This window comes from Embiotoca jacksoni, unplaced genomic scaffold, assembly GCF_022577435.1.
Source record: "Embiotoca jacksoni isolate LCO1_2020_lvr unplaced genomic scaffold, fEmbJac1.0.p SCAF_21, whole genome shotgun sequence".
In the NCBI taxonomy this organism is placed as follows: domain Eukaryota; kingdom Metazoa; phylum Chordata; class Actinopteri; family Embiotocidae; genus Embiotoca; species Embiotoca jacksoni.
The window spans coordinates 918,097-935,596 of NW_027185352.1; the positions used below are offsets into that span (position 1 = coordinate 918,097).

The window sequence follows — 17,500 nt, forward strand, 5'->3', positions numbered from 1 at the left end:
CAGTCTGTATTTTATATCCAGTCTGTTGTTTTATATCCAGTCTGTAGTTTTATATCCAGTCTGTGTTTTATATCCAGTCTGCAGTTTTATATCCAGTCTGTAGTTTTATATCCAGTCTGTGTTTTATATCCAGTCTGTAGTTTTATATCCAGTCTTTGTTTTATATCCAGTCTGTGTTTTATATCCAGTCTGTAGTTTTATATCCAGTCTTTGTTTTATATCCAGTCTGTGTTTTATATCCAGTCTGTAGTTTTATATCCAGTCTGTAGTTTTATATCCAGTCTGTAGTTTTATATCCAGTCTGTTGTTTTATATCCAGTCTGTAGTTTTATATCCAGTCTGTGTTTTATATCCAGTCTGTGTTTTATATCCAGTCTGCAGTTTTATATCCAGTCTGTAGTTTTATATCCAGTCTGCAGTTTTATATCCAGTCTGTAGTTTTATATCCAGTCTGTTGTTTCATATCCAGTCTGTGTTTTATATCCAGTCTGTGTTTTATATCCAGTCTGTTGTTTTATATCCAGTCTGTAGTTTTATATCCAGTCTGTTGTTTTATATCCTGTCTGTAGTTTTATATCCAGTCTGTTGTTTTATATCCAGTCTGTGTTTTATATCCAGTCTGCAGTTTTATATCCAGTCTGTTGTTTCATACCCAGTCTGTGTTTTATATCCATTCTGTAGTTTTATATCCAGTCTGTGTTTTATATTCAGTCTGTAGTTTTATATCCAGTCTGTGTTTTATATACAGTCTTTGTTTTATATCCAGTCTGTGTTTTATATCCAGTCTTTGTTTTATATCCAGTCTTTGTTTTATATCCAGTCTGTGTTTTATATCCAGTCTGTAGTTTTATATCCAGTCTGTTTTATATCCAGTCTGTTGTTTTATATCCAGTCTGTAGTTTTATATCCAGTCTGTGTTTTATATCCAGTCTGTAGTTTTATATCCAGTCTGTAGTTTTATATCCAGTCTGTGTTTTTTATCTAGTCTGTGTTTTATATCCAGTCTGTGGTTTTATATCCAGTCTGTAGTTTTATATCCAGTCTGTTGTTTTATATCCAGTCTGTAGTTTTATATCCAGTCTGTTGTTTTATATCCAGTCTGTAGTTTTATATCCAGTCTGTGTTTTATATCCAGTCTGTAGTTTTATATCCAGTCTGTGTTTTATATCTAGTCTGTGTTTTATATCCAGTCTGTAGTTTTATATCCAGTCTGTGTTTTATATCCAGTCTGTGTTTTATATCCAGTCTGTAGTTTTATATCCAGTCTGTTGTTTTATATCCAGTCTGTAGTTTTATATCCAGTCTGTAGTTTTATATCCAGTCTGTGTTTTATATCCAGTCTGTAGTTTTATATCCAGTCTGTAGTTTTATATCCAGTCTGTTGTTTCATATCCAGTCTGTGTTTTATATCCAGTCTGTGTTTTATATCCAGTCTGCAGTTTTATATCCAGTCTGTAGTTTTATATCCAGTCTGTTGTTTCATATCCAGTCTGTGTTTTATATCCAGTCTGTGTTTTATATCCAGTCTGTTGTTTTATATCCAGTCTGTAGTTTTATATCCAGTCTGTTGTTTTATATCCTGTCTGTAGTTTTATATCCAGTCTGTGTTTTATATCCCGTCTGCAGTTTTATATCCAGTCTGTTGTTTCATACCCAGTCTGTGTTTTATATCCAGTCTGTATTTTATATCCAGTCTGTTGTTTTATATCCAGTCTGTAGTTTTATATCCAGTCTGTGTTTTATATCCAGTCTGCAGTTTTATATCCAGTCTGTAGTTTTATATCCAGTCTGTGTTTTATATCCAGTCTGTAGTTTTATATCCAGTCTTTGTTTTATATCCAGTCTGTGTTTTATATCCAGTCTTTGTTTTATATCCAGTCTTTGTTTTATATCCAGTCTGTGTTTTATGTCCAGTCTGTAGTTTTATATCCAGTCTGTGTTTTATATCCAGTCTGTTGTTTTATATCCAATCTGTAGTTTTATATCCAGTCTGTGTTTTATATCCAGTCTGTGGTTTTATATCCAGTCTGTAGTTTTATATCCAGTCTGTAGTTTTATATCCAGTCTGTGTTTTATATCCAGTCTGTAGTTTTATATCCAGTCTGTAGTTTTATATCCAGTCTGTGTTTTATATTCAGTCTGTAGTTTTATATCCAGTCTGTGTTTTATATCAGGTTTTATCACAGTCTTCTGCAGAGAGAATTATGGGTTGTTTGTAGCTGTTTTGAAAATTAAAAAGGAGTTCATAGTGTCTACCGATGTTGTTACTCCTGTAATCAGTCTTTTCCTTGCTGTTTGAAGTTTTGGATCTACAGTTCCCAAAATCCCCTGGGAGGTGTAAACAGATTCTGCGGTTACGTGCTAAACTCTTGAGATTTTTTGAAGCAGTAAAAGCAGTTTGTATTGGCAGTGTTGTTGTGGTTACGCATGACTTCCTCTGAATGACTTTGATCTGCGGAGCTGATATTGTACTGCACTCTGCTGCTGCAGCTGCTGTTACACAGGACAGACCCGTCTCCCGAACACCTGCATGCACCGGTGCAGCCCAGTCGAACCAGTGGGCGGGACATCTCTCACAGGGACCCGCCCTGCTGCAGCTCACCTGTACAGGTATTAAACCGTCTGCCTGCTGCTACATGGTTCCTCTCAGTCCAAACTCCTCTTAGTGCAGCGAGGTGGAACATTTGTTCGGGTCTCATCGGTTCTGTTCAGCTGGAGTCAGAAACCACCAGACAGCCCTTTGTACCTCAGCAGAACATAATTACATTCAGGGTTGATCCTGTAGCCCGCACACTCGGCTGATTGGTTGAAAGCATTGTGGAGTCATGATGGAGCAGATACATCCCGGGGATGTTCCCTCGCTGATCTCCCTCTGAATTAATTGCTTTTATTATTGTTTTTTTTCCTTTTTTAAAATGCAGTCTCGTGCAAAATAGGGAAGCAGACTCGGGGCAGAATTTGTGCTTGAGTGGATTCAGAATTTATTCAGAGCCTGATTGCAGACAGCTCTCCCCTCGGGGCGGCTGGTTTTATCCCTGTTCAGAATCAGTTCCTGTTGGCAGAGCGCTGCCACCTCATACATCCTCAGTCCTCAACGGTTCTGTTTCTGGGACTGAGAGGGCTTACACTCAAATTTACAACATTTCTCACTCTTGTGCATTTAAAAGCCTCAGTGGTGATATGTGCTGCTGCCATGATGTCATCCCACATCTGGATGTGTACATGTAAATACAGAAGATCTTATCCAGGTGGAAAAGATAAGAGATGTCAAAGATAGAGACTCACAGATCTGCACCAGAGTCTGTGTTCGTGTTCTGGAGGTCCACTGGGACCCGGCTCTATCTGTATCTGGTAGTAAAACACATGCACTGAAGAGGTCCCCTTGTACAACTGGGATTTAAGTGGATGCAACATTTTTGTGCTTTATTTCTGTTACATCATTTTTTTCAGAGTTGCAGCTCAGGCTGTTTTTTACCCGAGAATTTACAGGTTTAATCACGTGAAAGTAAAGATGTCAGTGTTTGCTGCAGTTCTTCAGATCTCTGGAAACCTTTGGGAACTGAGGAGACCAGTTTCTGGAGTTTTGAAAGTGAAATGTGGTCCCATTCTTGCCTGATAGAGGATTTCAGCTGCTCAACAGTTCAGGGCCTCCTTTGTTGTATTTTTCATGTCCTGATGCTCCAGATGTTTTCAATGATTGACAGGTCTGGACTGCAGGAGGCCAGTTTATCAGCGGACTCTTCTACTAGAGAACCATGCTGTTGGAATACGTGCAGAATGTGGTTGGACGTTGTTCTGCTGAAATAAACAAGACCTTCCCTGAAAGAGACGTTGTCTGGATGGCAGCATATGTTGCTCCAAAACCTGAATATATCATTCAGCATTAATGCTTCCCTCCAGATGTTCAAGCTACCCATGCCATGTGCACTAATGCATCCCTGTACCATCACAGATGCTGGCTTTAGAACTGAGCTGATAACAAGCTGGATGGTCCCTCTCCTCTTTAGCCTGGAGGATGCAGCGTCCATGATTTCCAAACAGAATCTCAGATTGTGATCCATCAGACCTCAGGACAGTTGTCCACTTCACCTCAGTCCATCTTCAATGATCTCGGTCCAGAGAAGGCGGCGGTGTTTCTGGATCATGTTTCTATCTGGTTTCTTCTTTGGAGAGTTTTAACATCATTTGTGGACGCAGCGATGAACTGTGTTTACAGACGATGGTTTTCACAAGTGTTCCTGAGCCCATGCAGTGATTTCCACTCCAGAATAGTGTGTTTTTAATGCAGTGCTGCCTGAGGGCCCGAAGATCACCACCATCCAATATTGGTTTCCAGCCTTGTCCCTTGTGTTCAGAGATTTCTCCAGATTCTCTGAATCTTTTAATAATATTATGAACCGTAGACGATGAAATCCACTAATTCTTTGTAGTTTTACATTAAGGAACATTATTCTTTCAATTTTTGCATGTGTGCAGCTACTTCCCACTAAAAGCTCTAAATCAGCTGTTGGAGGTTGGAGCCACAAACAGACATAAAAGAGTCAAAAGTAACATCCGAACCACACCAGGCGCCCTGAGTATGCACGCTCGCATTCGTGGAACTTGCCGTTGAGCAGGGCAGAGGGAGCTGTGAGCAGCATGGCAGGCCTCCAGGATCACATTCTTGTTTAATTCCCTCCTGCTCTCAGTCCTCTGAGCTCTGTGTTCCTGGATGTCAGCCTCATTCTGCTCTCTCACATCTCTTCCCATTTAGAGCCTCTGCTCTACTTTCCCTCCGATTCCCATAGGGCAGCGTCTCCCTTATCTGACTCTGAAAAGTGGTGTGTCAAGTTGTGGAATCTATGCAAAGGAAGCCGAGTGGATTATTATTCATCTCCCCTCCAACAGGTGAGATGACAACAAAGGGCTCAGATGTTCACGACATGAGTGCTGCAGAGGCATCGGAGGAGGGCTGTGTGTGTGTGTGTGTGTGTGGAGGGGGGGGGGGTGAATGGAGCAGAGGAGTGTGTGCAGCATGGAGGAAAAGTTGAGTGGAGAAAGAGAAATGCATGAGATTTGGTGGAGGAGGACGATGAAAGGAAATGAGAGGCAGCTAGACGAAGAGATGAATAGAGAGCAGCAGGGGTTGAAGCAGGACAGGCCTCCTGCTAGGAGGAGAGGAGAGGAGAGGAGAGGAGAGGAGAGGAGAGGAGAGGAGAGGAGAGGAGAGGAGAGAGCCCAGGGACGGATCAGAGGAATGGAGGAGAAAGCGAGCTGGGAGCGACACGGCAGCAAAGAAAGTGGGAGCGAGAAGCGTGAAGGAGTCAGAAATGAGGTCTCAGAGTCTCCAGGCCGGTGGAGGAGGCGGTTTGATTTCCATCTCCCAGCATGCCAGTCAGAGTCCCAGAACAGGCACAAAGGCTTGGACTTAATGTGAGAGAGGAGGGAGAGCAGCGACTGACTGATACTGACAGAATTTAGGTCTGCTGGAGTTTGGCTTCACAAGACTTTTCTGCATTTGAATCAAGCTTCACATGTACTTATCAAATTCACATGATTTCACCTTTCTGCCATCATCATCATCAGACTAGATGTGTTTTTGACCCAACCCACCACCGTGGTACTTGGTGTGCAGGACATGATGTGGTCGTGCTGGCATCCCTGTTTCTCAGTTGTTACCACATGGATCAGTGACTCTATAACTCGGTTTCGCCTTTGATTTCTGGAGGGCTAATGTTCTCACTTAGTGGCATTTTTTTGACTAAAAACGATGCGTTTTCATGAAAGTTTGAATGATTACCATGACGATATTTATGAAAAAAATCTGCTGTGTTCCACAATTTGATAACACAAACATTGGTAGAAAAAGGATTATAATGGATGGATTTGAACGACAATTTACTCCCACAGTCTGACTTATCTTTGACTCTGCTGTTACTCTGTGACTGTTGTTACTGTAACCGTTGTTACTGTGACTGTTGTTACTCTGACTGCTGTTACTCTGTGACTGTTGTTACTGTGACTGTTGCTACTCTGTGACTATTGTTACTGTGACTGTTGTTACTGTGACTGTTGTTACTCTGACTGCTGTTACTCTGTGACTGTTATTACTGTGACCGTTGTTACTGTGACTGTTGTTACTGAGACCGTTGTTACTGTGACTGTTGCTACTCTGTGACTGTTGTTACTGTGACTGCTGTTACTCTGGGACTGTTGTTACTCTGGGACTGCTGTTACTGTGACCGTTGTTATTGTGACCGTTGTTACCGTGACTGTTGTTACTCTGTGACTGTTGTTACTGTGACCATTGTTACTGTGACTGTTGTTACTGTGACTGTTGTTACTGTGACCGTTGTTACTGTGACTGTTGCTACTCTGTGACTGTTGTTACCGTGACTGTTGTTACTCTGACCGTTGTTACTCTGAATGTTGTTACTGTGACTGTTGTTACTCTGAATGTTGTTACTGTGACTGTTGCTACTCTGGGACTGCTGTTACTGTGACTGTTGTTACTCCGACTGTTGTTACTCTGTGACTATTGTTACTGTGACTGTTGTTACTGTGACCGTTGTTACTGTGACTGTTGCTACTCTGTGAGTGTTGTTACTGTGACCGTTGTTACTGTGACTGCGGTTACTCTGTGACTGTTGTTACTGTGACCGTTGTTACTGTGACTGTTGTTACTGTGACTGTTGTTACTGTGACCGTTGTTACTGTGACCGTTGTTACTGTGACTGTTGCTACTCTGTGACTGTTGTTACTGTGACTGTTGTTACTCTGGGACTGTTGTTAATCTGGGACTGCTGTTACTGTGACCGTTGTTATTGTGACTGTTGTTACTGTGACTTTTGTTACTCTAGGACTGCTGTTACTGTGACTGTTGTTACTCTGACTGTTGTTACTCTGTGACTGTTGTTACTGTGACTTTTGTTACGGTGACCGTTGTCACTGTGACTGTTGTTACACTGGAACTATTGTTACTGTGACCGTTGTTATTGTGACCGTTGTTACCGTGACTGTTGTTACTGTGACTGTTGCCACTCTGTGACTGTTGTTACTGCGACTTTTGTTACTCTGGGACTGCTGTTGCTGTGACTGTTGTTATTCTGACTGTTGTTACTCTGTGACTGTTGTTACTGTGACCGTTGTTACTGTGACTGTTGCTACTCTGTGACTATTGTTACTGTGACTGTTGTTACTGTGACTGTTGTTACTCTGACTGCTGTTACTCTGTGACTGTTATTACTGTGACCGTTGTTACTGTGACTGTTGTTACTGAGACCGTTGTTACTGTGACTGTTGCTACTCTGTGACTGTTGTTACTGTGACTGCTGTTACTCTGGGACTGTTGTTACTCTGGGACTGCTGTTACTGTGACCGTTGTTATTGTGACCGTTGTTACCGTGACTGTTGTTACTCTGTGACTGTTGTTACTGTGACCATTGTTACTGTGACTGTTGTTACTGTGACTGTTGTTACCGTGACCGTTGTTACTGTGACTGTTGCTACTCTGTGACTGTTGTTACTGTGACTGTTGTTACTCTGGGACTGTTGTTACTCTGGGACTGCTGTTACTGTGACCGTTGTTATTGTGACCGTTGTTACCGTGACTGTTGTTACTCTGACCGTTGTTACTCTGAATGTTGTTACTGTGACTGTTGCTACTCTGTGACTGTTGTTACTGTGACTTTTGTCACTCTGGGACTGCTGTTACTGTGACTGTTGTTACTCCGACTGTTGTTACTCTGTGATTGTTGTTACTCTGGGACTGCTGTTACTGTGACCGTTGTTATTGTGACCGTTGTTACCGTGACTGTTGTTACCGTGACTGTTGTTACCGTGACTGTTGTTACTGTGACCGTTGTTACTGTGACTGTTGCTACTCTGGGACTGCTGTTACTGTGACTGTTGTTACTCCGACTGTTGTTACCGTGACTGTTGTTATTGTGACCGTTGTTACCGTGACTGTTGTTACTCTGTGACTGTTGTTACTGTGACCATTGTTACTGTGACTGTTGTTACTGTGACTGTTGTTACTGTGACCGTTGTTACTGTGACTGTTGCTACTCTGTGACTGTTGTTACCGTGACTGTTGTTACTCTGACCGTTGTTACTCTGAATGTTGTTACTGTGACTGTTGTTACTCTGAATGTTGTTACTGTGACTGTTGCTACTCTGGGACTGCTGTTACTGTGACTGTTGTTACTCCGACTGTTGTTACTCTGTGACTATTGTTACTGTGACTGTTGTTACTGTGACCGTTGTTACTGTGACTGTTGCTACTCTGTGAGTGTTGTTACTGTGACCGTTGTTACTGTGACTGCGGTTACTCTGTGACTGTTGTTACTGTGACCGTTGTTACTGTGACTGTTGTTACTGTGACTGTTGTTACTGTGACCGTTGTTACTGTGACCGTTGTTACTGTGACTGTTGCTACTCTGTGACTGTTGTTACTGTGACTGTTGTTACTCTGGGACTGTTGTTAATCTGGGACTGCTGTTACTGTGACCGTTGTTATTGTGACTGTTGTTACTGTGACTTTTGTTACTCTAGGACTGCTGTTACTGTGACTGTTGTTACTCTGACTGTTGTTACTCTGTGACTGTTGTTACTGTGACTTTTGTTACGGTGACCGTTGTCACTGTGACTGTTGTTACACTGGAACTATTGTTACTGTGACCGTTGTTATTGTTACCGTTGTTACCGTGACTGTTGTTACTGTGACTGTTGCCACTCTGTGACTGTTGTTACTGCGACTTTTGTTACTCTGGGACTGCTGTTACTGTGACTGTTGTTATTCTGACTGTTGTTACTCTGTGACTGTTGTTACTGTGACTGTTGCTACTCTGTGACTATTGTTACTGTGACTGTTGTTACTGTGACTGTTGTTACTCTGACTGCTGTTACTCTGTGACTGTTATTACTGTGACCGTTGTTACTGTGACTGTTGTTACTGAGACCGTTGTTACTGTGACTGTTGCTACTCTGTGACTGTTGTTACTGTGACTGCTGTTACTCTGGGACTGTTGTTACTCTGGGACTGCTGTTACTGTGACCGTTGTTATTGTGACCGTTGTTACCGTGACTGTTGTTACTCTGTGACTGTTGTTACTGTGACCATTGTTACTGTGACTGTTGTTACTGTGACTGTTGTTACCGTGACCGTTGTTACTGTGACTGTTGCTACTCTGTGACTGTTGTTACTGTGACTGTTGTTACTCTGGGACTGTTGTTACTCTGGGACTGCTGTTACTGTGACCGTTGTTATTGTGACCGTTGTTACCGTGACTGTTGTTACTCTGACCGTTGTTACTCTGAATGTTGTTACTGTGACTGTTGCTACTCTGTGACTGTTGTTACTGTGACTTTTGTCACTCTGGGACTGCTGTTACTGTGACTGTTGTTACTCCGACTGTTGTTACTCTGTGATTGTTGTTACTCTGGGACTGCTGTTACTGTGACCGTTGTTATTGTGACCGTTGTTACCGTGACTGTTGTTACCGTGACTGTTGTTACCGTGACTGTTGTTACTGTGACCGTTGTTACTGTGACTGTTGCTACTCTGGGACTGCTGTTACTGTGACTGTTGTTACTCCGACTGTTGTTACCGTAACTGTTGTTACCGTGACTGTTGTTACTGTGACCGTTGTTACTGTGACTGTTGCTACTCTGGGACTGCTGTTACTGTGACTGTTGTTACTCCGACTGTTGTTACTCTGTGACTGTTGTTACTGTGACTGTTGTTACTGTGACCGTTGTTACTGTGACTGTTGCTACTCTGTGAGTGTTGTTACTGTGACCGTTGTTACTGTGACTGCGGTTACTCTGTGACTGTTGTTACTGTGACCGTTGTTACTGTGACTGTTGTTACTGTGACTGTTGTTACTGTGACCGTTGTTACTGTGACCGTTGTTACTGTGACTGTCGCTACTCTGTGACTGTTGTTACTGTGACTGTTGTTACTCTGGGACTGTTGTTAATCTGGGACTGCTGTTACTGTGACCGTTGTTATTGTGACCGTTGTTACTGTGACTTTTGTTACTCTGGGACTGCTGTTACTGTGACTGTTGTTACTCTGACTGTTGTTACTCTGTGACTGTTGTTACTGTGACTTTTGTTACGGTGACCGTTGTCACTGTGACTGTTGTTACTCTGGAACTATTGTTACTGTGACCGTTGTTATTGTGACCGTTGTTACCGTGACTGTTGTTACTCTGACTGTTGTTACTGTGACCGTTGTCACTGTGACTGTTGTTACTCTGGGACTGTTGTTACTGTGACCGTTGTTACTGTGACTGTTGTTACTGTGACTGTTGTTACCATGACTGTTGTTACTGTGACTGTTGTTACTGTGACTGTTGTTACCGTGACTGTTGTTACTGTGACTGTTGTTACTCTGACTGGTGTTACTGTGACCGTTGTTACTGTGACTGTTGTTACTGTGACTGTTGTTACCATGACTGTTGTTACTCTGAATGTTGTTACTGTGACTGTTGCTACTCTGTGACTGTCGTTACCCTGTGACTGTTGTTACTGTGACTTTTGTTACTCTGGCACTGCTGTTACTGTGACTGTTGTTACTCTGAATGTTGTTACTCCGACTGTTGCTACTCTGGGACTGCTGTTACTGTGACTGTTGTTACTCTGGGACTGTTGTTACTCTGGGACTGCTGTTACTGTGACCGTAGTTATTGTGACCGTTGTTACCGTGACTGTTGTTACCGTGACTGTTGTTACTCTGACTGTTGTTACTGTGACTGTTGTTACTGTGACTGTTGCTACTCTGTGACTGTTGTTACTCTGCGACTGTTATTACTGTGACTTTTGTTACTCTGGGACTGCTGTTACTGTGACTGTTGTTACTCTGACTGTTGTTACTCCGACTGTTGTTACTCTGTGACTGTTGTTACTGTGACCGTTGTCACTGTGACTGTTGTTACTCTGGGACTGTTGTTACTCTGGGACTGCTGTTACTGTGACCGTTGTTATTGTGACCGTTGTTACCGTGACTGTTGTTACCGTGACTGTTGTTACCGTGACTGTTGTTACTGTGACTGTTGTTACTCTGACTGTTGTTACTGTGACTGTTGTTACTGTGACTGTAGCGAAAAAATTTACTCTCGGGGATTAATAACGTAAATACCGACCTACCTACCTACCTACTGTGACTGTTGTTACTCTGAATGTTGTTACTGTGACTGTTGCTACTCTGTGACTGTTATTACTCTGCGCCTGTTATTACTGTGACTTTTGTTACTCTGGGACTGCTGTTACTGTGACCGTTGTCACTGTGACTGTTGTTACTCTGGGACTGTTCTTACTGTGACCGTTGTTATTGTGACCGTTGTTACTGTGACTGTTGTTACCGTGACTGTTGTTACTGTGATTGTTGTTACTCTGACTGTTGTTACTGTGACCGTTGTTACTGTGACTGTTGTTACTCTGAATGTTGTTACTGTGACTGTTGCTACTCTGTGATTGTTGTTACTCTGTGACTGTTGTTACTGTGACTTTTGTTACTCTGTGACTGCTGTTACTGTGACTGTTGTTACTCTGACTGTTGTTACTGTGACCGTTGTTACTGTGACTGTTGTTACTCTGGGACTGTTGTTACTGTGACCGTTTTTATTGTGACCGTTGTTACTGTGACTGTTGTTACTGTGACTGTTGTTACCGTGACTGTTGTTACTCTGTGACTGTTGTTACTCTGGGACTGCTGTTACTGTGACTGTTGTTACTCCGACTGTTGTTACTCCAACTGTTGTTACTCTGACTGTTGTTACTGTGACCGTTGTTACTGTGACTGTTGTTACTGTGACTGTTGTTATTGTGACCGTTGTTACTGTGACTGTTGTTACCGTGACTGTTGTTACCCTGTGACTGTTGTTACTCTGGGACTGCTGTTACTGTGACCGTTGTTACTGTGACTGTTGTTACTCTGACTGTTGTTACTGTGACCGTTGTTACTCTGACTGTTGTTACTGTTACTGTTGTTACTGTTACTGTTGTTACTCTGACTGTTGTTACTGTGACTGCTGTTACTCTGTGACTGTTGTTACTCTGGGACTGCTGTTATTGTGACTGTTGTTACTGTGACTGCTGTTACTCTGTGACTGTTGTTACTCTGGGACTGTTGTTACTCCGACTGTTGTTACTATGACCGTTGTTACTGTGACTGTTGTTACTCTGACTGTTGTTACTGTGACCGTTGTTACTCTGACTGTTGTTACTGTTGTTACTGTGACTGTTGTTACTCTGACTGTTGTTACTGTGACCGTTGTTACTCTGACTGTTGTTACTGTGACCGTTGTTACTCTGACTGTTGTTACTGTTACTGTTGTTACTCTGACTGTTGTTACTGTGACTGCTGTTACTCTGGGACTGTTGTTACTCTGGGACTGCTGTTACTGTGACTGTTTTTACTCTGACTGCTGTTACTGTGACTGTTGTTACTCTGACTGTTGTTACTGTGACTGCTGTTACTCTGGGACTGTTGTTACTCTGTGACTGTTGTTACTGTGACTGCTGTTACTCTGGGACTGTTGTTACTCTGTGACTGTTGTTACTGTGACTGCTGTTACTCTGTGACTTTGGGAACAAGACCCAGAGGTGTGAAAATAGAACTTAGTAGTTGTAAACAGTAGTTTTATTTTTCTTATATAATAGTTTAACTTTCGCCTTTGGCCACAGCTGAAAATTCATCAACTGCTACTGTCTGTCACCTTAATTGACCAAAGCAACTCTTGTTGGTCTCTCCACTCTTATAAAACTAGTAATGGAGACATAAGATTTTATACTAGATTTGTTATCTTCCTAAGTGTAGAGAATCTTTGGATATAGTGCACACTGTGTTTGTTTCAAAATGACGCAATCGGACAAAGCTCAGTCCTTATGTTTCAGTCCGAATGTGAACATTTCAATAAATCTTCCAGTTTCCATCTGCTACTGTTATGCAAATATTTTTAATAGTGAGCAAAGTGGATGGAAAGTGACTGATATGCCCGCCCACCCCCTCCCCACACACGCACACGCAGCTTCATGAAACCCAGACTCTAGCTCAGAATAAACAGTCTGCGTCATTAAGACCAGATAGATTCATTTCTCTTATCGTGATAAGAAATGAGATTGTAGGAGACACACACACACCGCAAACTCTCAGAAAAATACTTGTCACCCAGGCGATTACCCACAATCCAACTTGTGCTCTCTCTCCAGTGGGTTCTGTCTTTTCTCAGCCAGTTATAACTGACTCTGAAACCTTTCCAGAAGAACCAGGCGAGGTTACTGCGTGGGAGCAGCAGAAGCAGCTTCCAGCTTCTCTCTCTTTGTCTCTAAGTGTTCCTTTGTTTTCTTTAGGGGCCGTTCACATGTGGAATTGTTTTCAACAAGGTGAAACCCCAGCACATGATCAGAGGTGGAAGGTTCTTCTGTTAGATCTGTTGTTAACGAGGCAATTTAATTAAAGCTTGTTTTTTTATTCTGTGTCAGAGGACGTCGGTGAACGGCATCAGGCCTGCTGGGATCGGACTGGAACTGCTGGTCTTTATGTTTCTTCTTCAGTTAGCTAACAGCTGATATTATCAGCTATGGAATGACTTGGTTCCCCAGGCCACAGCAGGACGATGCTCCCTGTATATCTGTCTGTGCAGGCTTTTCAAGATAAAAGCAGCCATCTATTTCCAAGTTCATGCCCATCCATCAGTAATTTAATCACTAATTGAACCCATATTTATTTATTTATTTGCTGTTTTGTTGAATTCGTTATTAACATTATTACTTTTAGTTAATTTGAGTAATTGTTGATGCTTTTATTTTGAAGGCACCGGTCAGCTCTGGCTCCTCAGATTAATCTACATATATGAGTATGCAGGTGTGGAACAAGCAGACACTGGGAAGGTTTCTGTTTTTTACCGAGGCAGTAGACGCCGTCGTTTGCTAGTTTGCTGGCTGGAAATGGTGAAATAAATCTTCTGAAACCTTCTGCTGCCTGAAGGACCTTTTCCAGGTGTAAGCGTCGTTCCTTTGAACTTTCCATCCATCCATTATCTTTTCCCGCTTTATCCTGAACAGGGTCACGGGGGGCGGAGCCTATCCCAGCTCACATTGGGTGAAGGCAGGGCTCACCTGGACAGGTCACCAGTCCATCACAGGACATAGAGACAGACGGAAACAAAGACCGTTCACGCTCTGATTCACAACTCAGGGACATTTGTAGAACCACCAGTTAACCTGATAGCATGTTTCTGGATGGTGGGAGGAAGCTGGAGAACTGAGAGAACCCACACAGGCACACGGAGAACAAACTCACCACAGAAAGGCCCGGATTTGAACCCGGAACCTTTTTGCTGTGAGGTGACCATGCTAACCACTGTGCCACTCCCTTTGAACTTTGATTTTTTTTTTTGTCTGAGGACTAATCACCACTACAATGAGGTTACAAGTGAGCTGAGGAGTAAATAAAAAGACTGAGAGCTAACAGGAGTTGTTTTTGTGCCATTAAAGCAGGAATCATAACGAGTGGAAGTGAAATCCTCAGAGCAAGCTCCTCTTTCAGTTTACAGTTAGAATGAGTTATTTATGTCCTGCATCTGGTCAAAGCTCTGGATGTAAATAAGATGGTGGTTCTGTTCAGAGAGAATGAAACGCCGGCGGCTGTTTCTCAGGAGGTTGAAGAGTGGAAACCTTCATCAGGCTGAATGAGCTCTGCTGGTCACGTTCACCTGTTTGGATGTGGAGGGTGTAGAAAGTCCAGTCTTTGTATGTGAAGAGATAACAGGCACTTCAGCAGTTTGGTTAAATTTAGTGTAATGTTGCTAAGAAATGGACATTTCAAACAAATATATGATTTGATATTCCAGTGAAAATTGAATCTTTGTTTATTTTCTGAAGTTCCACTCTGATGTCTGTTTGAACTGAAGCATCTTTCAGAGACTTCTGGAGCTTCGTAGTCACGTGTTCTTTTTGTTGTTTAATGGCTGTTAGCAACAGATTCCAGGTGCATTACCGCCACCTTCGGGTGATATTAATTACTACCAGGCGCCAGTAAAAGCAAAGCAAGAGAAATGAGACCATAATCACATAATCGATTCAATTTATTTTATTTTTAGTGACTTTAAAATTTTTTTTAAATCTTTGAAAATCTTTCCTGTTCTTTCCCTGCTGTCAATACTTGTTTTTTTTTATATACCACATAATTGTAAAGTTACATTTTATGGGCTCTTTTGGGAGGAGTACAACATATTCAGTCATTAACTGAAGTGAAGTGATGATGGTGGCAAATAAAATGTTAACAGGTGACCACTGTCGTTACAAAACATCCACCTGGGACTCTTCATTCATCTGGACAAAGAAGGTTCAAACCGTCTCCAGAGGACCTCCAGAAAACTAAGAAGAAGGAGTGACTTTAGCTAACAACACCGAGATAACTGATGGACACATTTTATTCACTTTGGATTTGATGAGAGAAGTTGAATGGGAGTCTATGGAGCCGGAGGCTTTTTGGAGCCGACCTCTAGTGGCACTCGCTGGTATTGCAGCTGAAGACACTTCTGCATCGGAACCATTTTACAGACCTGAAGCTACGAACACTTTTATATCCAGTCTGTGTTTTATATCCAGTCTGTGTTTTATATCCAGTCTGTAGTTTTATATCCAGTCTGTGTTTTATATCCAGTCTGTAGTTTTATATCCAGTCTGTAGTTTTATATCCAGTCTGTGGGTTTTATATCCAGTCTGTAGTTTTATATCCAGTCTGTAGTTTTATATCCAGTCTGTGTTTTCTATCCAGTCTGTAGTTTTATATCCAGTCTGTAGTTTCATATCCAGTCTGTGGGTTTTATATCCAGTCTGTAGTTTTATATCCAGTCTGTGGGTTTTATATCCAGTCTATAGTTTTATATCCAGTCTATAGTTTTATATCCAGTCTGTGGGTTTTATATCCAGTCTGTAGTTTTATATCCAGTCTGTTTTATATCCAGTCTGTAGTTTTATATCCAGTCTGTGTTTTATATCCAGTCTGTGTTTTATATCCAGTCTGTAGTTTTATATCCAGTCTGTAGTTTTATATCCAGTCTGTGGGTTTTATATCCAGTCTGTGGGTTTTATATCCAGTCTGTAGTTTTATATCCAGTCTGTAGTTTTATATCCAGTCTGTGGGTTTTATATCCAGTCTGTAGTTTTATATCCAGTCTGTAGTTTATATTCAGTCTGTAGTTTTATATCCAGTCTATGTTTTATATCCAGTCTGTAGTTTTATATCCAGTCTGTGGTTTTATATCCAGTCTGTGTTTTATATCCAGTCTGTAGTTTTATATCCAGTCTGTGGGTTTTATATCCAGTCTGTGGGTTTTATATCCAGTCTGTAGTTTTATATCCAGTCTATGGTTTTATATCCAGTCTTTAGTTTTATATCCAGTCTGTAGTTTTATATCCAGTCTATGGCTTTATATCCAGTCTGTAGTTTTATATCCAGTCTGTGGGTTTTATATCCGGTCTGTAGTTTTATATCCAGTCTATGGTTTTATATCCAGTCTGTAGTTTTATATCCAGTCTGTGGGTTTTATATCCAGTCTGTAGTTTTATATCCAGTCTGTGGGTTTTATATCCAGTCTGTAGTTTTATATCCAGTCTATGGATTTATATCCAGTCTGTAGTTTTATATCCAGTCTGTAGTTTTATATCCAGTCTGTAGTTTTATATCCAGTCTATGGTTTTATATCCAGTCTGTAGTTTTATATCCAGTCTGTGGGTTTTATATCCAGCCTGTGGGTTTTATATCCAGTCTGTAGTTTTATATCCAGTCTGTGTTTTATATCCAGTCTGTAGTTTTATATCCAGTCTGTAGTTTTATATCCTGTCTGTGGGTTTTATATCCAGTCTGTAGTTTTATATCCAGTCTGTGGGTTTTATATCCAGTCTGTAGTTTTATATCCAGCCTGTGTTTTATATCCAGTCTGTGGGTTTTATATCCAGTCTGTAGTTTTATATCCAGTCTGTGGGTTTTATATCCAGTCTGTAGTTTTATATCCAGTCTATTGTTTTATATCCAGTCTGTAGTTTTATATCCAGTCTGTAGTTTTATATCCAGTCTGTGGGTTTTATATCCAGTCTGTAGTTTTATATCCAGTCTGTGGGTTTTATATCCAGTCTGTAGTTTTATATCCAGTCTGTGGGTTTTATATCCAGTCTGTAGTTTTATATCCAGTCTGTAGTTTTATATCCAGTCTGTGGGTTTTATATCCAGTCTGTAGTTTTATATCCAGTCTGTAGTTTATATCCAGTCTGTAGTTTTATATCCAGTCTGTGTTTTATATCCAGTCTGTAGTTTTATATCCAGTCTGTAGTTTTATATCCAGTCTGTGGTTTTATATCCAGTCTGTGTTTTATATCCAGTCTGTAGTTTTATATCCAGTCTGTGGGTTTTATATCCAGTCTGTAGTTTTATATCCAGTCTGTGGGTTTTATATCCAGTCTGTAGTTTTATATCCAGTCTGTGGGTTTTATATCCAGTCTGTAGTTTTAT

General features: G+C 41.3%; 1 protein-coding gene across 2 annotated transcripts in view; it reads left to right on the forward strand.

Annotated features, from left to right (window-relative positions):
- The window catches only part of tmtc1 (transmembrane O-mannosyltransferase targeting cadherins 1), a 168,556-nt gene that overhangs the window by 44,676 nt on the left and 106,380 nt on the right, over nucleotides 1–17,500 (forward strand). Inside the window, exon 3 of one of the 2 annotated variants that reach the window (XM_069156344.1) lies at nucleotides 2,491–2,610. The exons of the other annotated variant lie outside the window; for it this stretch is intronic. Within the exon in view, the coding sequence (XP_069012445.1) occupies nucleotides 2,491–2,610 (120 nt within the window). The remainder of the gene's footprint in view (nucleotides 1–2,490; nucleotides 2,611–17,500) is intronic. 2 annotated transcript variants of the gene reach the window in all.